At 27.4% G+C, this 24467-nt stretch overlaps 4 protein-coding genes across 6 annotated transcripts; 2 read left to right on the forward strand and 2 right to left on the reverse strand.

Moving 5' to 3' along the window:
* Positions 1-1335: 1335 nt before the first annotated feature.
* Positions 1336-4948, reverse strand: LOC129609537 (116 kDa U5 small nuclear ribonucleoprotein component). The gene is made up of 7 exons (XM_055521509.1): positions 4589-4948; positions 4284-4522; positions 3959-4227; positions 3748-3905; positions 3579-3670; positions 3329-3520; positions 1336-3267 (listed from the first exon to the last, which is right to left on the reverse strand). Exons 1-7 carry the CDS (start codon positions 4703-4705, stop codon positions 1407-1409), a joined length of 2928 nt encoding a protein of 975 aa, XP_055377484.1. The 5' UTR covers positions 4706-4948; the 3' UTR covers positions 1336-1406.
* Positions 4949-6409: 1461 nt separating this feature from the next.
* LOC129614254 (carnitine O-palmitoyltransferase 2, mitochondrial) lies at positions 6410-17543 on the forward strand. Of its 2 annotated transcripts, XM_055528767.1 has the most exons (6): positions 6410-6580; positions 11054-11094; positions 12683-14717; positions 14793-15753; positions 16118-17201; positions 17262-17543. In XM_055528767.1, the coding sequence occupies exons 4-6, from the start codon at positions 14955-14957 to the stop codon at positions 17389-17391; spliced, it is 2013 nt and encodes a 670-aa protein (XP_055384742.1). In that variant the 5' UTR covers positions 6410-6580; positions 11054-11094; positions 12683-14717; positions 14793-14954; the 3' UTR covers positions 17392-17543. The 2 variants fall into 2 exon arrangements, with proteins under 2 accessions (XP_055384742.1, XP_055384732.1); XM_055528757.1 differs by lacking the exon at positions 12683-14717.
* A 316-nt stretch (positions 17544-17859) lies between these two features.
* On the reverse strand, positions 17860-19489 carry LOC129614263 (beclin-1-like protein). The gene is made up of 3 exons (XM_055528781.1): positions 19261-19489; positions 18157-19204; positions 17860-18104 (listed from the first exon to the last, which is right to left on the reverse strand). Exons 1-3 carry the CDS (start codon positions 19370-19372, stop codon positions 17978-17980), a joined length of 1287 nt encoding a protein of 428 aa, XP_055384756.1. The 5' UTR covers positions 19373-19489; the 3' UTR covers positions 17860-17977.
* A 1934-nt stretch (positions 19490-21423) lies between these two features.
* LOC129611347 (prenylated Rab acceptor protein 1) lies at positions 21424-23452 on the forward strand. 2 transcript variants are annotated; one of them, XM_055524445.1, is made up of 6 exons: positions 21424-21476; positions 21537-21611; positions 21675-21881; positions 21934-22140; positions 22197-22390; positions 22443-23452. In XM_055524445.1, exons 3-6 carry the CDS (start codon positions 21802-21804, stop codon positions 22538-22540), a joined length of 579 nt encoding a protein of 192 aa, XP_055380420.1. In that variant the 5' UTR covers positions 21424-21476; positions 21537-21611; positions 21675-21801; the 3' UTR covers positions 22541-23452. The 2 variants fall into 2 exon arrangements, with proteins under 2 accessions (XP_055380420.1, XP_055380429.1); XM_055524454.1 differs by having other exon boundaries at positions 21472-21615.
* The last annotated feature ends 1015 nt before the right edge of the window (positions 23453-24467 follow it).

Consider the following 24467-nt stretch of genomic DNA (forward strand, 5'->3'; position numbering starts at 1 on the left):
AAATGTTTCGTGAGTTAAAAATTTAGATATTTTGTAAAATTTTTAATTAAAAAAATAAATTTAAACGCTTATTATAATATTATAATATAGCGAATTCGCTACACAAGGAATTTTACAATTTTGATTGTTTTATATTATATTAAAAGTAAATTTGGTAAATTTCAGCCCATTACTATTAAACGACTAAATGGTATTTTTGTGGGAAATGATTTTGTGTGATAAGAAAAAGTGTTACCAATCTTGATGTGATGGCAGATGTCAAAATCACCCTGTGTGCTCTTTCTGTAAAACTTTTCATACGACGTGATAGTAATTTTTTATCACTTCAGTATTTTTAACCGATAAACCATCATCAGATCAGTATTTTCCTAGGTTTAATGTATAAAATGGAAGTTAGTAATTACAAAAATTATTTAATTAATTTTATAGTAAAAATTTTGTATTTTACAGAGCAAAAAGGATAAGAAATATGAGAAATTTGAGTTTTTAACAAAATTAATTGTATACAATGCTGATATAGCCGAAGGTTTTTCGCTTGAGTACAAGCAAGTATTAGCAAGTTATTTTGAAGTCTCTTAAGTAAAAGTTTAAAACTTCTTTTTTGTCATTTTGAAGCATTTTGGGCATCTAAAAAATGTTTGTACATTTTATTTTAAAATTTATATATACATATATAAAATTTCTTTGAAATACTGTGCAAAATCGCAAATTTAGAACCAAGTTGGAACTTTCAGAATTTAAAAAGCTTTTATAGCTAATATCAAACCTATAGCCTTTACAGCTGCGTCTTTCTGTTGTCTAAGCTATTTAAGTTCTAAATTGGAAATGTGAAAACATATTGCATTATCAAAAACACCCAAAACACATTTTTTTGACACTACGTACAATACTTTATTGTAAAATAAAGGACACATTTAATACAAAATTTGAACTGAATTATTAAAATCGCTGGTACACCACCAAAATCACCACACCCAATTCGAAATTCTAAATGTTTATGGCCTAAGTTAAAACATTAATTTCATTGTTATTGACGTTTTATACAAACATTAATTCAATCATACCTTTATGACAATATTATTATTCAACGCGGTTTAAATTCGGTATGGCGTAATCGCATCGCAATTTTTTCATTGCTCTATACTGCGTACAAATTTAACAATGTCGAACTTTAATGCTACATTAATTCGAATTAATAGAGACTATTTAATTTATTATTTAATAAAAGAATGCTAAACCGAATTCACTACCATTTCTGTTTAAGAAAACTAACGAATTTGAACAATTTGACGAATTTACCAAACAAAACATTAATACCTAATTATTAGTAAAAGATTATTTTTTTAGTATATATAGTTTTTTTTTGTCTTTATTTTTCTTTATAATTTCAATTAATATTGATCTAATTATAAAGGATAATTAAGCAAAACGTCTTGTCGCGCCAGCTCCAGCAACATAGGATCATCGAAGAACTTATTGATAGATACATCCTCTGATAAACCTTTTCGTCTGCGAGTTTTTACCATAAACTCTCTAGCCAAATGTGTAGCTTGTTGGGGTTCCAAAGGACGTATTATAATTGATTTATCTAAAGGATCACCTGGTACAATTTGCCAATGATGAAATACAGACAAACAAAATGCCTGTCCTTGTGTGTGAGTTCGCAAATCAGTCTCAAATCCAAAAGAATCAATAGCTGGAATAAAAGCTTTTATTGTGTATAAAGGTGAACCAGAAACTGGGGCATCTTGGGTAACATGACCTCTTCTTCTTGCTAAAACCGTATACACCGCAGAGACGCAGTCGGCTGGTGCTTGCACCTCAACAAATAAATATGGTTCCATTAAACGAGGTGTAGCCATTAAAAAAGCAGAATAAGCTACTCGTCTAGCAGTAGGAATCACTTGACCTCCACCTCTATGAAGTGCATCATTTGCAATTACAGCATCTAATATTTTAAATTTCACATTTCGTATTGGTTCCTCACATAAAGGTCCTTCTCTGGTACCCCATTGAAATCCTTGTACAATTGAGTCCCGAACTGAATTAAGTAAACCTTTATCTACTTCTGATGGTAATGTATCATCCACCAAAATATTTGGTCCTGCATTATCAGGACCAAACGCCCAAATTGAGCGAGCAGCCAGCAAATCCCAGTCATAATTTAATTGGAAAAATTCGCCTAATCGTTTTTTATTCCAATTAATAGAAACCACTTCATTTTCGATATCTTCCGCGAGTCCTTTTTCTAACGGTTCAGCAATCATTGTAATTTTGTTTTTTTTGTTTGGAGTTTCTGCAAAACATTTTAGCGAACTGGTTTCGACTACAGTTTCACAAAATGCCACAACTGGATCTGCTACTTTTATATCGATCTCAGAATATAATTTTCTTAAATCATGCATTACACAATCTAAATATAATTCGCCGGTTCCAAGAATAACATGTTCACCTGATTCTTCAACCCTCGTAGAAAGTAATGGATAAGATTTGTTTACCTTTCGCAATCCGTCTAACATTTTTGGTAATTCCGATGGATTAACTGGCTCTACAGCTATTTTTATGATACTCTGGGTATTAAATTTCAAAGGTCGAAAAATATACAGATCCTCAGCAACGTTGATATCAGTTATAGTCGATGTTTTGACAATACATTGATCAATACCTTCAATCAATATCCAATTACCAGCTGGAACTCGATTCACTTCAATTTTATACCGCGCTTCATATATCCATAACCTGCCTACCTGTAAGATTCGAGAGTCCTCTTCATCTTGTAAAGAGAAATTTTCTCCTAGAACTCGAATTTCTTGCCCAGCATGAAGAGTTCCGCTCAAAACACGACCCAAAACTTGAAAAAATGTACAATTGTCATTTGGGTACATTTTAGAACTGTGAACCATTAAAATTCCATTTTGATCACATTCTACCATATTTTCATATAAAGCTCCTTCTTTTGGCCCTGTATAAATGTGGTCAACTTTATCTTTCGCATGTTCAGAAGGTGATTTTATGTGTTCAACACACATGTCAACAAATCCACTGAAATCTCCCAGGAATTTATTACACACTAAGCGTAGTAGTGGACGTATATTAGTTTTCATTTCCTCCTTGGTTACTTTAATATTTAACTCAGCTAAAGTGTCAGCTAAAGTGCTATCAACATCGCCTACCACTTGAGCGAATATTTTATACATTGGTTCTAAAACAAATTCAACGAAACTACGTTGTGCTGAGTTATGTGGTGGTTTTTTAGTAAATTTTCGACTAGAAAATGATTTTAAATAATGCTGTAGGAGAAATATTTTAACATTATAGAGAAACTTACGACTTGTTATGAAAATACATATCGCCCCAAAGCCTTTTTGAAAATTCCACATAATCAACCCCGTCGTATGTGTCTGCATACAATTTTGCAAATGACTTCAATGTAAAGCAAATCCCATATAAAGAGCTCGCAAAACATACATTCCCAATTATGGGAGAAACCAATAAATTTTCTTGTTGCTCCGAGTAGACACTGAATAATAGTTTAGTTTATGTCAGATTATGAACCTAATGTATGTATGCTTACTTACCTAAGTAGGCTGTTGACTTCATCAACAATATGTTTTAACTTAAAGTAAGCATCAGAAGGTGGTAATTTTAGTTCTAAAATTAAGCGATCGATCTAAAATAAATACATTCACAATATACAATTATTATTAAATTTCAGAAAATAGAATTTGAATTTTTTATTATATGTACCTTATTAATGCAAATCGTTATACCCATTTTTTCCTGTACTGCATGCTTTAAGAGTCTCTCTGTATTTAACATTACCCCTTCCGCTGCGTCAATAAAAACGCAAACACCATCAGCCATTCTTATTGCTGCCGTCACTTCATCAGAGAAATTTACGTGACCTGTAAACTTCACAATAATTAAAAATATCGTATTATATTTCCACGAAAAAAACCTGGAGTATCGAAAACATTCATTAAATAACTTTTATGTTTAACATCTTGCAAAACAAGCGTTGTAGGAACGGCTTTTATGCTAACCCCCCTCTCTTGCTCTGTAAAGAGAGTATCAGTATATCGAATGCTTTTCTCTTCCATGGTGTCAAATTGAGGATGTGTTTGTCGTATTAAGCAATCCACAAATGTTGTTTTTCCATGATGCAAATGACCAACCAAAGCAACATTACGAATAAGGGGTGGTGTATCCATTAAATCAGCCATAAACCTGAAATTAACATTATTTTTGAAGTCTTTTTCTTTAATATTTCAGGGCTTTTTTACTCCATTTCAAAAACCGTTTCAGGCAGATCTTGTTGCTTTAACTGAAATTTGATTTTTTTCACAGGTTCAATTAACGGTTTATCTAGAGGTTGTGCATCTTCTTCTTGAACTATAGTTTCAACATCCGGCCCATAAACTTCTACAGCAGTAGGATAATACCGCTTATCCTCATGAAGCACAACGGCATGTGTCTCCTTTTCATCCTCGTGTTCGATCTCATCTTCTTCCAAGGCATCATCCTTATATATTTTACGGTGAATTTTAATTCAGAATTAATAGGTTAATTTTAATTGAAAAATGCTTACATCTTGATCATCTTGCAAATCCGCCTGCCCATACATACTCTGATCATCGTCATCATCATCACTGTCTAAATCCGGACCAATATAGTTTCCGAATTCGTCATACAACTCCGAATCCATTAGTTTTTTAGATTTATTTTAAATTTTAATAATATAACTATAATAATAATGAAATATCAAAAAAAAAACTTGTAAAATGCCGCTCTACTTTGATTTGACAGGGTATATGTACATTGTTGTTTTTGTTTTTCTCAAAGAATATTTACAAATCTCCTATAAAAAATAATCAGTGTTTCTAAAACGAGTTTTCTTCGCCTTCTTTTATCTTTTATTTCGCAAAACTTAACAAGGTGGCCGTTTTCGGAAATTACGGAACAAAGACTGAAGAGCTACTAAACATTATAAATTCAGTTTTGCCATGTTGACCCAAAAGGATCAAACGTGCGCCATGTTTTTTTTTTAAATTGTTACTTTCAAACCTGTTACTTTCACATTTAGTCGTATTTGATCAAAAAAAATTTTATATAACATTTGATTATAAAAATATAACACGACCTTCAAAATAAATCAATAAAATTAGTTATCACACTCTTACAATTAGAGATTCAATTGCTCATTTCCATATTAGACCGTGTTAGTTTTAAAATACTGAAAAACTAGTTGTTTCAAGTTCTGGTAATGTGAAGCTTATATGAGTATGTATGTAAATTTATTTGCAATTTTATTATCTTTTTTTAATAAAGCTTTATTTATTTCAATTTTTGTTCTTAAAATATGCATATTACTAAAAAAGTTTTAAAAAAAATTGTTTGCATAATCAAATTCGTTTGTTTTGACCGACAATAAATTCAAATACAAAGTTTTACTTAAAAATTGTAGTCCCTGTATATTTCATGTACCATCATGTAGTTGCATGGAATGAAAGCGTAATTTTTCTTGCAGCTGTCTTATTTGGAAGTAACTTATAAACTTTTAAGCACGTTGCACAAAATAAATGATCTATGCAGATTTTTTTTGACATCAAATAAAAATTACTATATTCTCATCAGATTTAATCTCAGTTTTTTAAAAGTAAAATGACGACAATTCATTTTTTGGGGTAACATCCTCCAGCGTTTTTGTTTTTGGTATAATTTTTGTAGTAAATTTATTAGATTTAAATGTAAAGTCTGAGTGTCATCAGAAAATTTCTGTCTGATATGTAAACAGTCATCATTTATCCTACATTTAAACAGTCATTATTTATCCTACATTTAATTCTAATTTATAAATTTTGGCAACTTTCAGCGCTATCAATTTTTAATTTTCTTAGGAAATACTTGGCTTTTAAAATTTTCTTTACCTCTTCACGAGACAAGAAATAAAGAACAACTCATTTAAATACTAATTCCTGCAAATCCGCTAATTTGCTACATTTTCAGACAAATCATATAAAAGAAAGAATGTAGAATAACTTATTAATAAAAGAATAATAAGCTTTGAGGAAATCTTTTACAATAATTTAATTAAAAAATAACTAAGTTATTTATAATTATTTTTTTTTTTTGCAATTTTAAAGGATATGTTCAAAAAGTAAAAAATTGAATAATAATTTTTTATAAAAAAAAAATACGTTCACCAGGAAAAGTTTATTATTCAGTAAGATATGTTGCTTGTACTGAAAATCAAAACTAGGTTTCGATGTCTAAATTATCTCATTCTGGAAAGTGTTATCGTTATTGAAAAATTGTTATCTACTGTTATTTGAAAAATTAAAACGGAAACACAAATTGGTTTCAAACTGTAATGTATATGTATTATAGGCAGCACTAGACACGGTAAATCATAATTACTTTGTCTTGTCTTGTCACTGAAGTTGCTAAAACAAAGTTTAAGCATTAAAAATATTGGGTGCAAAGTACGAATTAAAAAAATTGTAAAAATAGTGTGAAAGAAGTTAAATACATCACTAAAGATTTATTTAATGCTCAGAAGTATTTTAAAATACTTTTAAAGGTAATATTGTGGTTAGTTCTTTAAATCTTTGTTTACTTATTAAATGTGAGTTTGTACATTTTATTTTCAAAAGTTACAACAAAAATTCGGAAAGACATTTTAAAATTTGTTCTATTATGTATATCTTCTAGCATAAGAAATAGAAATGTTTGCTTTTTTGTTTTAAGTTAAGCTTGCTTTAATAGAAATTATATTACAGAATACAAGATTAGTTAATAAGTTACTGTCAAATAATCATAATTTCTACTTGCAACGTGTCACATAAGTAGTTCGAAGGGGGGACATTTTGTTAAGTCCGCTCTTGAGTTCTATAAAATTTTATCTAATAAAATATTTTTGCAATATATAAATTTGATAAAATAATCTCGACTGATTACTTTACTGCTTGCTATTCATATATACACCCAAATTTATAGACCATATAAATTATTATTTTATATTTAATGCTAATTTGCTTAATTTTATAGAAATTTGGAACAAAACAATATTTACCTGTCTTGTATTTTTTTTATCGAAAATTTAATTCAATCCAACGACTGAGTTTCGATAAAATACATAGCTCTAGAAATAAAGTAGAAAAATCTCATATATTATAATGTAATGTTTTTTTTTAAGTTTAGTATTTTCAAACTATTTTACGCCTACCTTATTTAAGGGGTTTGAAAATGTATTCGTGCATTATGGCATACAAGAAGGAAAGGATATTATTCCATTAACGTTATTGGCGTTAAGAACTTTCGATATAATACAGTATATGACGCTTTGTCAATTATTGTTAAAACTCCGTACTTAGGTACGGCTTAGTACGTTCTTATTTAAGTGAATAATATTAAAAAATTTGTATTTTGCACTTAGCCGAAAATAAAAAGTTTTTTAAACCTTGTAAAAATTTCGTTTATTGCACTCGTTTTTGTTTATGCACATATTTTAAGTATGTAATTTATTTTATAAGTTTTTAGTTTGTTTGATTTTAATAACTTGATTAAAAGATACTTTATGTGTTATTAAAAGATTTTTCAATAAAACGAATCTTATATGAAAGTTTAAATGAAAAATATTTCGTTACTCTTTGTTTTTTTTTTTCGTATTGAAACAGGTCCTCCCTTAACATGCAGCACTTATTATTTGACAGTATTTTGTGAATGATGTTCTAATAAAGCACAGGGAGTAGGCCATAAAGTGTTCTAAAATATATTTTAATAACGAATATCAAAAAATAAAAGCTCCAAAACGCAGCTGCAGCTGGAAATGAGGAAATGTAACTATCAGGATTTGAATTTGTTCTATAAACTTATTGAATATGAACATCACCAAAACTTAAAACTCACGTTAAGAACAATTTTAAGTTAACAGAAATTAAAATTTTCTATTATAAAAAAAAAAAAAACAAAAATATTGTTGGTTATTAAGAAAATTTGATTCAAAAACTTCATTAGGAATATTTAACTTCTTCGCTTTAATCACCCACAATAAACGTGTTGCAAATATTTCAACCAACCATATTAATTTACATAAGAAATGGAAAACAAAAAAACAACTGAAGATGGCAGTAAATCAACTGTGCCCGGAAATGAACCAAAAAGAAAAATTCCAAAAAAACAACGCGATGATAGTTCAACAAAAGATTCGGAGCAAATTCCGACTGATATGTCTGATTCTAGTGATTCCGACCAAAGCAAAAGTATTCCATTTGTTAGTACAACGGAATGTACATCGCTGCACGAAGGACGTCAATTAATTCATGCTATACTCCCAATAAAAGTAGATGCTTTATTTGATATGTTATTTTCTAAATCTAAGTTTCTTCAAGACTTTCATACACTTAGAAAATCATCTGATATCGTCCATGGCAACTGGGCGGAAGGCGATGATGGTATAAAAACACGAACCGTAAATTTAACTGTAGCTTTAACTGGCATTGGACCGAAAAGTTCGAATGTTACCGAATTTCAAAAGATGCGAGAATGCAGTAAACCGGGGGAGTTATATTCAATTGATATCCAAAGTACAAATGCTGGTATTCCATATGCTGACAGTTTTGAAGTCCACTTACACTATTGTCTTGTTAAAACAGTAGACGATCATACAATGTTGTCGGTTCATGCTCAGATACAATATAATAAGAAAATATGGGGTCCGGTTAAAGGATTTATTGAAAAAAACACGTGGGCTGGCTTAGAGGATTTTTATAGTGCATTAGGACGAGCATTACAAAATGAATATTGCATACCGCCGGCAAAAGCGAAAAGTCGTAGGCGACCTAAAAGAGGTTCGACGATAACAACAAAGTTAAATGACGATATAACACCAAACTCAATTAATTCAGAATTAGTTTCAACTAAAGTACTAAATGTGGTTAGTGGTGGTCGCTTGTCAAACCCATATAAACGTATATCAATATTTGTTTTGATATTATTAATTTTGTTATTTATTTTTAATATAATATTATTAATGAGGCTGTATAAGTTGGAAAAAACTGATATTAAATTTCCTAATATTAATAATTTAAATAATAATGAGAAAAATAACATAAATATTCCTAATTTATCCAACTTTAAAAATTTACCAAACAATCATGATGATTGGATTAAGCTATTAAGACAACAGGAAATTTTACACGAGACTGAAATGGAGAAGTGGCATAAAATATTAGAAACAGCAATTGAGTTACTAAACAAAGTAAATAATGTTTGTCAAACTTTAATAAAAAATGAAAATATTGGTATTGATAACACAGAAATCAGAAATTTGGGAGAGGAATTGTAAACTAAACATAAATATATAGAAAAGCAACAACAAATAACTTAAATAATTCAAAGTTATTGAAAACATTGGAAAGATAAGTGCTATTTGAGTTACTTACTATAATAAATTTTAGAAAACGTGTTGCATGAGATAATAATTAGTTTAATAGAAACATAAATTACCGAAAATAAAATTTTAAACATAATTAAATGTTTTATCAAATTTTAAAAGAAATTTTTTTTTTAATTTATATTTTTGAACAAAAGGGATAACAAAAATGAAAAACTATGTAAGAACTTTTGTTTGTATTTTCTATGAAAAATGTATAATTAAAGTTTAATTTTGAAATAGTTGTAATCAATATTTGTATACATATATGTATAATTTACTATAAGTTACACTGTACTTTAGTATTCGCATACATAAAATTTTTTTAGAACGGTCAATTCTGTTTTGTTTATCAAACTCAAATTTCGATGCGATTTCGTATTCTTATAAAATTACTTTATACACACAGATCAATTTTTTCAATTTTGATCGAGATTGGAGCTTTTTCCAGAGATTAAGTATAACAACCCATTTACAAAAAAAAAAAAAGAAGGGTGTGCCTTTCGAAATCCATATAAATAAACGTTTTTTATTGCACTTCAGTTTCGCAACTAAAGTTAAAGGAAGTAACAAATCATGGGGAGGAAAATTATCTATAATTTTACATTTTATCATGTTACATGTGATTTCAATTCGTACTTTCACGATTCGATTTCGGTTATTAATAAGCTATTTGCTTTTTTAATTTTGCAATTAATTTTTGTAAAAAAACCTTTGATAACAAACCTTTGCGCAACAAATACGAGTATGTATTTTTGATGTAAAATCTCTGGATAATCTAGAAGAAACTATACACCATAAAGTACGGTTAAGTTTAACCGCATGTTTACTGTCGAAGCAATTATATAATTTTCAAATCGTGATAAAATTAATTTATTGAATATTTTTAATTAGTTAAATACTAATTAATTGCACACTATTAATTGTTCCGAAGCATGCTCAAAACTTGAAGAATTGTGCAACTTTTCTTTCCAATATTCTTCTTCAATATGTTTCTTTACTTTTTATATAAAGTCAATAATAAATAAACAACCTCCAGAAATATTATTATTAAAAGTAATATTTGTGAAAGTCGTTTGAAATTGTTTTAATTCAATAAACTAGGATAAAAAATTATTATGTTCTGTAACATTGTTGCAATTCATTATGCATGATCAGAGTTTTAATAAATAGCAAAAAAAAATTTGTGAAAATTATGAATAGTTAAAATTCTGAAATTTAACATTAATAGAACAAAAATTAAGAGTATTTTTTTTAAGATAATAGAAAAAATAATAATATAAATGAAGTTATCGCATTTCAATAAGTGTATTAAATGCAAATATATGTATGTATTTTAGTATTCCATTTACTACAATAATTCTATGGATTAATAATTATAAGTAAGACAAAAGAAAGAAATAAATATACAATAAAAATTAATAAGAAAACTTTATTTGAGTTTCATATTTTATATGTAAATTAAATAAAATACTTTTTCCATCTTTAGTTTTCTGTTAAGAAAGCTCACAACTTCACAACAGTATATGATATTTAAAGACTATATATTAAAGAATAACCAAATTTAAGAATTATAATAAAATAAACAACTAATACTTTTTTTCTTTCTTAATTTTTCAGAATATCAACTGCTCTACCTCAATCAAAGACCTCTATTTTTTGTAAGTAGTATACATTTTGCTACGATTTAATACATATAGTAAATCAAACAATGAAATAAAGTAAACGCTTTATATCATAACAGAATAAAGTACAAAGAATAAGGATATTTCAGTATTACTTAACTGCAGACTACAAATTTTAGCTTAGTTATATACAATAACTGTTAAAATATTTGTTTTGCCAGATGAGATTTGTTATTAAATCAAATCTTTTAAATTTGTAAATTATATGCATAATTATATCATAAAAAATTGGGTATCAAAAATAAATTAGATTGATTTGAATATTCGTTGACTATATTAAAATGAACAGTAAATTGAAATTCGATGGGATTATTAAGCTTAGTGAGGATTTAAGCTCACATATTCAAAGATTGCGACAAAAATATGTTTTTGTTGAGACCAATTATGATTTTCACCATGAGGCAAATCATTTTCAAATTATAGATGAAAAATTACATACGTTACAAGAAACGGAAAATTTTTGTTTATCCTTAAATTCTCATTATAACGATTTTGAAAATTTATTAGAAAAAGCTAATACCCTTTCAAAGCAAATTGATGAAAGCATGCAAAAATATTTTATGATTAAAAATTGAAATTTATGTTTTAAAATAAAGAACCACATTCTAAATTCATACAATGTTTTTATTTTGAGAATTATTCAATATTTTAATCAAAACTATGTGCATATTATGAAACCAATATCAAAGTACAATGTTAACCTATAAGATAAAATAAAAAATATTTCAATAGTAACTTTATCCAATAAATTGATTTGCTCTTGATATTTTTCGTTTTAGTGAGTATATAAATGTGTAATTTTTTAGTGTCACCTTTATATTTTTAAAATAAAAATTAAATAATAATAGAGACACTAGGTCCTGAACCTTTAATTAAGCCCTTTATTAACCGTAAGAATGAAACAACGCAAATTAAAACGCTTTATTTTTATTTCAATTTTGTATTTCATTATAAGGGTTTACTTTGAAATAATAGTGATAATGTGAGTTGCTTGTAATTTTTGAAGAAAAGATATTTAAAACATAATTACACTAATACCTACGTATTTCCTTTGTACCTTGGTTTCCTTGAATAAGGATTGTTTTAAATTTTGAAAATTGTTTTATATTTTTGCAATTTATGCATGTCTATAATGATCAAGAAAAGAATCACAAGATTCTTTATTTTAAAATTTATTAGTAAACTTAGATGTTTTGAAAGTCAATTGTTTGACTGGCAAACAATTTGATGACGAGTAAAAGCGGTTGTGAAGTATATTGTACAATCAATTTGATGATCAACGGTTATAAAGTATATTGTATAATACTATAATTAATCAATAACAAAAACATAAATTTTCTTGCAGCAAGTCATTCATTCGAAAATCTGCGCTTAATAATATTGATCTAAAACGAAACGTACAATCATAAATGTAACTATGTTGCAACTTATTATATTTTTTTCTTTTTTTAAGCTTGCTCAAAAAAATATTTAAAAAATAAAAGAAAAATTAAATATTCTAAATAAAACTTGTAATAATATCGGATGTACTGATTTATTAACGAGATATTATTTTTATACACAGTTGGTTTAAACTTCAATATCACATAATCATGTCAGATTCGTGCTCATCATCATCTGAGGATTTTTATTCTGCTGTTGAATGTGTATCATTTCATGATGAAGCAGTGTTATGGGACAATGTAATTTCAATGAATGTTGACAATTTGTATGACTTGATTTTGGAGAATTCAGAATTTATGTTAAACTTCTATGAAAGTTTAGGTTACGTTGATATAGTATCTTCAAACTGGTTCGGAAATTCAGAATCCATAAGAAAGACAAAAAAAGTCGCATATTCTCTCCCACCAAATTTCGGACACAAAGCTAGGGTAACCAATAGTTATGAATTACTGGAATGTAGTGTTCCAAATGAATTATATTCAGTCAGAATACAAACTAAAATGGAAACAATAAAGGGTGATTGTTTTGTAGTATATGTACATAATTGCTTTAAAAAAATAACGGAATATGAAAGTTCAATCTTTGTTTCCTATAAAATAATTTTTACAAGATCTGTATGGCCATTTCAATCCATGATTGAAAATGCTGCATTCAATGGCTTACAAAACTATTATGAACGTTTATTCTCAACACTTCAAGAGAGAATACCTCGTAGGATCAATGAAAAACAACCCCATTCCAGTTCCCAAAAAAGGGATATACGAAAGCGTACTACAAATTCTAGCCTCGCAACAGATATAAGAAGTAACGATTCAATGGATAGTAATAAAACATGTGGCGGCTCTGCTCAATCAGTGTTAGCATGGCAGAATGCTAATTTTAATAATAACTATAAAAGGTCATTGGAACAAAAACAAAAAACATATAAATTCTTGGCCTATGGGTTAGGTTTAGTAATTATGATTGTACTCTTGTTTGTATTTAAAATTAAAGTATAGCAGAAAACCTCTTCTTTTGAAAATACTTTTCCATTTGAGTTTCTTTACCTTTATTATTTCATTTAATTATACTTGTTAGCTAAAAAATATTTTATATTCAGTATTTTAGTGCTAAATTTTTTTCCTTGTTATATCATATAACCTGGCACAAAAAAGTGGCTTAATTCATCCCCTCTTTTGCCAGTTCAGGCAAACCAAATTATAAGATTGAAATTCATACTAAACAGCACAAGAAATCAAAAATTATAATCACAACTTTACATTAAAGTTATGATATTGTGATAAACACATTCAATTTTTGCTTTTCGATTTCATGGTATAAAAAATCGACTATAACACCATTAATGAAATGAGTGGCAAAATACATAAAAATTATCATGGAAAATCTTTAATTTTATGAGAAAATTTATTTAAATAACCAATCAATTTTATACTTTGCCACTCTATATATTTTTTAAATACTTTATAATTGGCACATTTACATTATAAGCTTAAAAATTAATATTAAGTGACTCGATAATTATAAAAATTGTTCAATGAGATCATAACATTAAAAATTATTTTTTTACATAAATTTTGTTGTTTCATGTAAAGTTTGTCAATTTTTTATAAAGTGGGTGCGATGCAATGATTATTTGAAAAAAAGTATTAAAGATTTTAAAAATAACAAGCATAGTAAATGGCATGTGGTTGTAATTGGAGTGAATGATGATGGAGACTAATGATTTAAACTTGAAAAAAAATAATTACTTATCTAATTACTTTGAAAAATATGCTCAAAGTTTTCTGATTAAAGGTTTTCTTCAGAATTTTTGAAAAAAAAAAAAGAAATTAAAAGAAAACCATTTTAACCAAACATAGTTTTTTTTTTTAATTAGAAATCAGTGAATCTATTCAATCCGTTTGTTTCAATTGCTAATTAGGAACATTTAGTTGTGTAAACTTTCTAACAGAGTTATGTTAGCAAACTTGGTCTTGCGGACATTTGAAAAGAGAAAAGAAAGAAAATTAAACTGAATATAAATTTGACTAAATATGTAAAAACTACATGTGTATGTAGTAGATGAATTGAGCGTGAATGATTACCATGTATATATAACGAATGATGTTTTCACCACTTAGATTAGCCTTATACGCTTATGCTATTATTACATAAAAGTAAATATAAAATGACATAAAAGTATAAATAATTGAACAAACAAATATAATAATTTTCATTTTAAATTTTTGCAGGGTTGATTGGTTTACACCTTAACAATTTAATGATTAGATAATATAAAACGATAAAATTTAAAAAAAATATATTTGGAATTGTTTCCGCTTATATTCCATAATATAATTAAAAACACAATTAGCAATTTTAGCACTCAATTCAAATAAATTAACACAAGTAAAATGAAATGCTTTCATCATTTCAAATTTCACTCGAAATTTTGCAGTCGACCTCATTTGTATTTAAATAATAAATATTCTACAAGAACAAGAGAGCATTGCAACCCAGAATATCAATTTTTACAAAATTCTATGTTACCATCGATGTATTTTCAGCCATCATTGCCTAGATTACCTATCCCAACTATAGAAAAAACTTGTGAGAGATATTTAAAATCTGTCAAACCACTTTTAATCGATGAAGGCTACCGAAAAACTCAAGATGTTGTTGAAAAGTTTAAAATTTCATCTGGCCCGCAATTACAGAAAATTTTAAAAGACAGAGATTCAAAAAACAAGCACACAAGTTATATATCGGAACCATGGTTTGATATGTATTTAAGAGATAGGCGTTCTTTACCAATAAATTATAATCCTTTAATAGTAATGAAACAAGATACCAGACCTGAATACAATAATATACTTATACGTGCAGCTAATATTGTAGTCAGTACTCTACGTTTTTATAAATCTTTGATGCAAGAAAACTTAGAACCAGAAATATTTCACTTAAACCCTAAAAAAAGTGATACGGATTTATTTAGAAAAATTACTAAAATTGCGCCAGTTTCAATAGCAACATATGTCGCATATGCATTTAAAGCTTTTCCACTAGATATGAGTCAATACAAAGGGATGTTTAATGCAACTCGAATTCCAGAATTAGATAAAGATAGAATTTTTGTAAGTCCTACACCATCACGCCACATTTTAGTGATGTTAAATGGAAATTTTTATGCAGTTGACGTAATTGATGAAGATGGTAAGTTTCATTTTGTTTTTGTAAAAACTAAAAATTGTACAAATGTTTTTATGAAAGTGAACAAAAAGTTTTTAAAATTAAAGTTTTATAGTGAAACCTTGGAAACTTTTCAATAATGCTTCATCACTTTAAAATAACAGATTTATGATAAACCTGACGAAATAATAATGTTTCATATTAAGTAGTGTTAACCTTTTAGCATTTTGATTAAACACAATTAAATATTTTTATGTAATTGTGTTTAGCCACTAAAGTTTATTAAAAATTGAATGTGTTATGATTGACTAAATTTATTTTTATAAATCACTTACATGTAATAAGTATCAATATGAAATTTATTTTACTTGTATTGCTTACATATTAGGAAATATTGAGTCACCAAATGTTATATTAGGAAGAATCAAACAAGTTTTGAGATCGAAAAATATACTTCAACCAGATTATCCAATTGGAATATTAACCGCTGGTAATAGAGATAAGTGGGCTATGTTAAGGTATCATTTGACTAAAATTAGTTCGAAAAACGAAAATTCAATGAAATTGATTGATTCAGCTCTATTTTGTCTATGTCTAGACGTAAATACAAAATACGATCACAACGATCCTATACCACTCGTTAAGCATTATTTAGTTGGAGATGGTATTAATAGGTGGTTTGACAAAAGTTTTTCTGTGTTTGTCGGTAAAGATGGTATCAGTGCAGTTAATTTTGAGCATTCATGGGGTGATGGCGTTTGTATTTTACGATACTTCAATGAAATCTATAAAGAAATAACCGAATCACCGTTTGTTCATCCAAATACAACTGCACATTTAAATGATAGTGAACAAAAATCCATTCGTTCCTTAGAATTTGATTTAGATGATCAAATAAAAAAGGGAGTAGAAGAAACCCGTAATAGTTTAAATAATGTGGTATCATCTTTAAATATCGCATTTACTAGAAATCCTCATATAAATAAAAAGTTATGTAAGGCAAATAATGTTAGCCCAGACGCTATTATACAATTGGCATTTCAATTAGCTTATCGTCAATTATTTGGAAAATATGTTGGAACATATGAATCTTGTAGTACAGCAGCATTTCGTCATGGACGTACAGAAACGATGCGTCCATGTACAATTGAAACTAAAAACTTTTGTGACTCAATTGTTGGAACTAAACCAAATGAAAGGCTTAGTAATAATGAATTACGACTACTGATACAAAAATGTTCCCAAAAACATAATGAATTAACTAAAGAAGCTGCAATGGGACAAGGTTTTGATCGTCATTTATTCGGTTTAAAGCATGTAGCAGAACTTCATGATATGAAAATACCTAACTTATACCAAGACTCTGCATATCAAATAATGAATTACAATATTATATCAACAAGTACTCTAGGGTCGCCGGCTTTACTTGCAGGCTCTTTTGGACCAGTTGTTGAAGACGGGCTAGGAATCGGGTAAGATAGCCATTAGAAAAAAAAGGTTTACAATTTTATGAAATTTCTATTGTTATCCAGATATTCAATTCAAAATGATGAATGTGGAGCAGTTGTCACATCATATGAAGGTCAAAGAGATGGAAAAGCCTTTGTTGATAGCTTGAACGATGCTTTTAAGAAAATTCAGATTATTTTAGAAACAAAATAGTATACATACATACATATGTTTACCAATTTGTGTAAATATTTATTAAATTTTATTATGATGTAAGTTTTTAAAGATAAACTTCTTTGTTTAAAATGTTTTACCATTCTAATTTTTTAAAGCTACACTTTTTACTCAATAAAAATTTACGTCTTGTAAAATTTTGTGAATTAATTATTATAAAATAATTTTCGTATAAGACCGATTTCCTATTCAATTCGTTGCAGTTTATAATGCATATAATTTTCTTTGTCCTTCTAAAATTTTAATTAGTCCTATTAAAATATCTAATACAATAACATATTACCGTATATCTTTTGCCGATAACAATTGTACTATTACAATAATAAACAATTGTTTATACTTTACTGTTATAAAAAATGAGAAAATCTATATTACAAAAAATTTTAAAAACTCCAATAATTTCTTTTAAATAAAAAGCAAATTTTATATAAGTATGTACCTATGAATTATTTTTTTTTAAAATATTACATAGGTACATCTAGATACATAATACATACTTACATTTCATTAAACCTAATATATTAAATGATCACAACTTACAAAGGGATTTTAATTTTGTATGTTTTTACACTTTAGGTGTTTCTAATTTTTCTTCGGTAAACTGTGAGGAAACCCATGCCACCCCCCACTTTAAATTGGTTAGCATAAATTTAAGGGCCTTTGTCCATTGTTCTTCAGAGTTAAATTGAATTCTAAAATTTTATTAATTTTTTAAAAATTGAAATATTATTTTTAATAATGTACTTTATTGAATATGAATTCCCAGTGGAAGAATCCTCTATTTTTCCTTTATCCATTTTATAAGGTAGACAAAATCCAGTATCCCCTTTTTCCACTTCTTCCTTAAATTGGCTTAAGCAATCTAAAAACGCTACCATTGCAGCATCAAATTTAGTGTCCCAAAAAAATTTAAAACCCCCAGTTCCATACAAAGGAAGCTCTTTACCTTCTCCTAAAACTTCAACATACGAATGGTTGCCATATGGAACAATTTTGTACCTTTTAAATGTCAAGTTAACTTTTCTGGCCAAAGCGCACAAAAGCAAAGCTGTTTGTCCCCAGGCAGCATTTATTTCACTCCAATCCACTGGTGCTGAAGACAATCTCCCCAGTCTAAAATTATTAATAGTGCCAAAGTGGCCATGATGCCATATATGAAATGTAACATTAAAAACATTCGTTTTCTTTAATTTATCTAACTGATTTTGACCATGCACTATTTGACATTCTAAACTCCTTTTGTCATCTTCAGTGCACATTAAATCACGCCTATGTTTTGTGTATTCTCTCCAGTAAGTAGCTTCTTGCTCATCTAATTGGGATTTCTCTTCCTCACGAAATTTTATAGACGCTTTAATAGATTCCTCGTTAGTTCTCAACTTACTTAATTCATCTAATAAACGTTTTTCTTCTTCGTCTAAATCTGTAAGTTCTTTTTGTAATTCATCTAAGTCTAAATTTTCCTCACTACTTTCAAGTTTTTTCAAATAAATTTTATAATCCTCTAGTTCAGACTCAGCAATTTTTAATTGGCGATCCATTAATTCTAAAAGGGAGTCAGCACATTCATCACATAAAGGATGGTCAATTTCTGAATTTGAAGATAAGAAATCAAAAAGGTCTGCTTTAACTTTTAGTGCTGAGCTTAATGTTTGATTTTCCCTTCCATCAGAAACGACCATAAAACCGTTGTTACCATTTATTGAATCTGTCATATAAGGGGGAATGAAATGGTCGTAGCTGTTTTCATCTTGGGTATCAATTTCTGGGGCAGTATTTGAAAAAATTGGCACTAGAATAAGATATCAATTAGTCTTTTTGATTTTTTCATACTGACTAATTACTTACAAGCCAATTCTGCATGGTCATGAATGCTAATATTTTCAAAACTGTCGTCCAAAACAATAGGCTGCAAGCACCTTTGACACGCAAAATTAATGCTAATTTTGTCGTCTACCATAATTTTCTACGCGGTTTTAAAATCCAAATATTTTTCAATGTAAGAATAAGTATATTATTTAGCTATGAAAGTTTTTGTTTTGATTGTGTTCATTTCTATTCATTTATTTTACGCGAAGTGACTTACTTGTCAAAGTCATATGAAATTTCATAGGATGGGACTTATAAATTAATACGATATGTATATAATTCGCTTGCGTTTATGTCATTACTGGTTGAGTGTCAGCTGTACTGCATGTTACGTTTACACCACAACATTACAATTGTGTAGGGAGTTGCTACTCAAAATCGGCCTACAACAAGGAAATCCAGCCTTCCTGAATCTGGATCGCAAAATTTAATCCATAAAATTCGCAGAAAAACATTTTAATTTTTTTTTAATTTTTTTTCAAGTAAAAATTAAAAACATATTTTTATTTAAAATACCTGCAAAAAAAAACAAACAAAATTTAAACTAATTAATTTTTTTCTCTTTGAATAAATTTATTTTATAAATTGGAATTAAATATATGTACATATTTTTATATTATAATATTATAAGGTGCAATTGAACATATTTTTTTTGATATTTTGCACTGTCTTGGGTGTTACTTACAATGCTCTTTTTGTTGATGACGATGGTGTTAGCAAAACATTTTTCAATGTGAGACATTGTTTCATTAACTTTTTGAATTTCGGATACAAAATGACTCCAAAACTTTTCCCTTTTTAACAAAAGTGAAAATTTTTTTTTATAATTTTGGTTATTACTCACTAATGTATATTAAAAAGTCCATATAATTTTTTTAGGTATGTATATGATTATAGTTTTATTAGAAATTATTTTCAAATTGTTAGTAAGTCTAATTCGCTAATTTACCTAAACTACCGAATCAGAAACTTTCGAACTTATACAAGTTTCTTTATAATTTTTTATTATGTTTATTTTTATATAGGGGACAACTTAAAATGACGCATCTTTTACAACGATTATAAAATTTTAAAAGCACTTTCATAATTATAAAACTTAAAATCAAATAAATGCAAATTTAAATTAAAATCTAATAAAATTTTTATTAACTTTATTTTAAGTTATGCATTCTAGACTAACAAATATGGCACCAAATTTTTTTTTTATTCACTGTATTATCATTTTTTACTCAATTCTCTCAGATATGTTGTCTGGCCGTACAAAAAAAAAATGCGGAAAAAACTCGAAAATACATTAAATCAAAATTATAGTTAAAATTTTGAGTTGAAATTTGAATTTGCATTTTTGATATGTTGTTCAGAAAACTCCATATTTCATGTTAGTATAAAAATATTATGTTTAGGTTTTAGTCAACTTTTCGTATAAAAAACTCGAAATGAAAATAGGCAAAAACCATAATTTTTCTAAAAAAACAACAAAAAATAAATGATTCTTTAAAAAAAATGTAATCGTGACATAAGTTTTCCCAAAAAGAAAAACATTTTAATTTAAAAAAAAATAAACAAGACGGAAACTTTATAAATTTGGTAATAAACGTTGAATGTCAAAATATTTACCAGACATAACCAAACATTTTTTTAGTTATACAAAACAAAGAAAATGTTGATTTTCGGTTTTTAAAGTGTGAAACTTATAAAAACCATTTGTGAATCCACTTTATTTATTTTATTTTTAATCAGTTAAAGTTTGAAAAAAAAAGAAATTTATTGTTAATGAAAAAGAGTTTATTGAAAAATAAAACCCTCAGACATAACCAAGAAAAACATATATATTGGCAGCTTCATGATTTTAAAAATTTTTAAAACATTAAATTTTAATTTAAAACACTTGAAAAAACTTTAATCATTCAGAAAATGCTGACGTTATAGTTTTCTCTCGTTTTTCTCAAAAATTATAATAGCAGACGCTTTGCATACTACTTTGTAAAGTTTGCAAAGTTTCATAAAATTTTTAAGCATTTTCTTATATCTGATAAACCAAAATGAACTCGAAATCCGTTTGAAGTCGGCTTCAAGCTGCATATAAACCCAGTATATGATACAAGATTTTAGATAGATGTCAATGTCAAATAAGACCAACAAGTTACTAATCTAAACAGTAAATTTAGAAAAAAAAGTAAACGTAATTATTAAGAGTAAACGAACTCTTCTTTTTTTCTAATTTAAATAATAAATAAATCTTAATTTTTTCACAGCGAAAGCTATTGTACATAATTATAACAGAATATAATACATATATTATACTTAACACACATCTTATATACATATATGTATGTATGTATGAGGTTACAAAAAATTTGATTAGTTTAAAATTGTTTGTATTTTGATTTTAGAATAAGACGTCATTTCTCGACGTGGAAATTTTAAATAAATAATTATATTTGTTTTGACTTCATGAAACACGTTTCAACATATATCAATAAAGAAAATTGCTAGAGTGTAATCTCAAAAAAAAAAACAATGGATGTTAAAGTTGATGTAAGTGGTGATATGGAAGCTCCGGCACCAGCTAACTCAAAAGGAGGATTTTCTTTTACAAAGTATAATTTTCATCCTACTACTAAACAGAAATTAAATTAATTTTAAAATTAGTATGTCAAATTTGTCGTCTACTTTAGCACCACTGGAAATATTAAAACAGATTCGGGTTCAATTGCGTCCATGGTCTGAATTTTTAAACACACAAAATTTTAAAACTATAGCAAGTTTCCAAAGGCTTACTGGTAGACTAATAAGAAATTTGGCATATTTTCAAAGCAATTACTTATGTGTTTTCATCGTTTTGATGCTATATTGCCTGTAAGTAAGCTATATGTATTTGATTTGTTTTAAAATTTTTATATTGACTATTTTAGTATTACATCACCGTTAATTTTAATTGTTTTATGCGGGGCTTTCTATATTACTTATCGAATAAAAAAAGCTGATACAACCGTTCAAGTGTTTGGCCGACAAATTAATTCATATCAGCAGGGAATTATTGTTAATATAGCCGCAGCACCAGTTTTATACATAGCTGGGGCAGGTGCAATTATATTTTGGGTGATAGGTAAAACATTTTATTAAAAGTTAAATAAATTTTCTCATATTTAATATTTTAGGCGCTTCATGTTTTGTGATTTCATTACATGCTGCCTTTTATAATATTGATGCTATTGTGACTGAAGACACAGAAGGTTTCTTGTCGGAAGTAGTTTAAAATATTATTATATTATAATATATTATTAGATTTTAAATTAATAGAATTAATATCTTCAATTAATCTCTACACAAATTTTTGTAACACAAAAAACAATACTTATTGTTTAAAATTGCTTGAATATAAGAATACTTATAACTATATATACATACATACATATGTACGTAGTTTAATTTTAAAAATTATTTAATTTTTGTTTCACACAAGAATAAGGAAAATTAGTATATACCATATGAAAAAGAATACTAAATACGAATAATAAAATTTTCAGAAAGCTACATAAGTACTTAAATTGCAAGTGGTAATATTTTTTTCTTATGCGATAACGTGCAATGTAATACATATTCTATTTGATATTAGCATATTAGGTAATTGAAAACCCTAAATTTGAAATTCCCAAGTCCAGGGTAGTTGAAAAATGAAGTAAAGAAAAAATTCTAGATTCTTTTGGCGGAATTTATTCTGACTTGAAATTTAAAAAAAATCCGTAGTATACATTCTAAAAATAAGTCTCGGACTCATTCCACACTACCCACTATGGGTGTTTTTGAAAATGCAGTTCTTAAGCTAAGAACTGCAAAGCTTTTGAAGCTTCATATATAAATTAAATGAAGAGCTTTTAAAGCTTTACAGTTCTAAGATTAAGAACTGCATTTTTAAAAACACCCTAAAACAAAGAACGCTCATAACCGATGAGCAAAAGAAATGATATTGTAGCTTATATGCAAGAATAATGAGTTTGCAAAATACTCGTTAAGGATACAACAGGCCACAAATAGACTTTACTTACCCAAAAAGAATGTTAAATTAAAAAAATCTTTTAATTTGCTAATAATATGTACATATGTATGTATGTATGTATATTGTATATAGTTCAAAGTTGAATAAAGCATCAAAGTTGAATTTTCTTTTATTGAGACAATATTTTTATATCTAAAATTCTAAACAAATTACGAAATTTTGAATCAGAAATAAATACAAAATTTTTTGTGGAATTTTTGAGTATTCTTTATGAATCTCATTTTATTTATAATGAGCAATGTATAATTTTAAAAAGAAAATTATTACAGAAATATAAAAATGAAGTAAGCGACGAAATTTTAGAAAAGTTAATAATGTTGAAGCGTGTTTACTTCCAACGTTAAATTTAGCACAAAGCCAGTGCATTTACTTAAGAAAATTAACGATTAAGGATTATTATTTTTTTATTACATTAACTATTTCCTAACAAAATTTGGCATCACCAATATGACGAAAATGTACACTGTATTTTATGGAAATGTACTCCTTGTTGAATTCTTATTTTTTATTAAATATATATGAGCTATATTGGAATTCGTTCTTCAGTTATTACTGGCACAGATAAGCGGACGGATGCACAGACAGACCGGCGGACGGACAAACATTAAACATACATACATACATAAGTATATATTTAAGTCGAATCAGAACTGTGCTCAGACAATATGTACATACATAGATACATACATATATTTCTGACGTTAATTTTTAAGCGTTGTAAACGGGATATTATGGGGTCATATGGGTATTAATAAGGCCATTGATCTCGAATAACCTAAATGGTATTATGAAATTGTTTCGAGAGAAATGTCAAAACTAGGTGAATAAAAATTATATGTCACTAGAAATAATTTTCAAAATTTTGTTGAGGTTTTCAGTTTATAGACTTTATGATGCATACAACTTATTGCGAAAAGAAGCTGAAACATCAGTAGTAAAACAACTTTTAATTTTTAAATATCTATGACGAGCTAAGTGTAATTAAAAAAAAAATTATCTAAGTATCATCTATTGCATGTAATAAAAATATTTGATTTTTTATGGCAAAACAAAAGTAGCATTTGTATATACATATGTACATAATGTACTATTTCATAAATTTTAGTTTGAATATTAGTAGAACTAA

The sequence above is a fragment of the Condylostylus longicornis genome, unplaced genomic scaffold, assembly GCF_029603195.1.
Source record: "Condylostylus longicornis isolate FDR11 unplaced genomic scaffold, ASM2960319v2 ptg000004l, whole genome shotgun sequence".
NCBI lineage: Eukaryota > Metazoa > Arthropoda > Insecta > Diptera > Dolichopodidae > Condylostylus > Condylostylus longicornis.

Coding starts and splice junctions, on each gene's coding strand:
- LOC129609537 (XM_055521509.1), bottom strand. CDS start 4,705: ATGGATTCGGAGTTGTATGACGAATTCGGAAACTATATTGGTCCGGAT. Junction 4,228..4,283: donor GAAACGGTTTTTGAAATGGA/GTAAAAAAGCCC, acceptor TGTTAATTTCAG/GTTTATGGCTGATTTAATGG. Junction 3,671..3,747: donor TAACGATTTGCATTAATAAG/GTACATATAATA, acceptor TATTTATTTTAG/ATCGATCGCTTAATTTTAGA.
- LOC129614254 (XM_055528767.1), top strand. CDS start 14,955: ATGAAATGCTTTCATCATTTCAAATTTCACTCGAAATTTTGCAGTCGA. Junction 15,754..16,117: donor TGACGTAATTGATGAAGATG/GTAAGTTTCATT, acceptor CTTACATATTAG/GAAATATTGAGTCACCAAAT. Junction 17,202..17,261: donor GAAGACGGGCTAGGAATCGG/GTAAGATAGCCA, acceptor ATTGTTATCCAG/ATATTCAATTCAAAATGATG.
- LOC129614263 (XM_055528781.1), bottom strand. CDS start 19,372: ATGGTAGACGACAAAATTAGCATTAATTTTGCGTGTCAAAGGTGCTTG. Junction 19,205..19,260: donor TGACCATGCAGAATTGGCTT/GTAAGTAATTAG, acceptor ATCTTATTCTAG/TGCCAATTTTTTCAAATACT. Junction 18,105..18,156: donor GGGAATTCATATTCAATAAA/GTACATTATTAA, acceptor ATAAAATTTTAG/AATTCAATTTAACTCTGAAG.
- LOC129611347 (XM_055524445.1), top strand. CDS start 21,802: ATGGATGTTAAAGTTGATGTAAGTGGTGATATGGAAGCTCCGGCACCA. Junction 21,882..21,933: donor GGAGGATTTTCTTTTACAAA/GTATAATTTTCA, acceptor TTTTAAAATTAG/TATGTCAAATTTGTCGTCTA. Junction 22,141..22,196: donor GTTTTGATGCTATATTGCCT/GTAAGTAAGCTA, acceptor TGACTATTTTAG/TATTACATCACCGTTAATTT.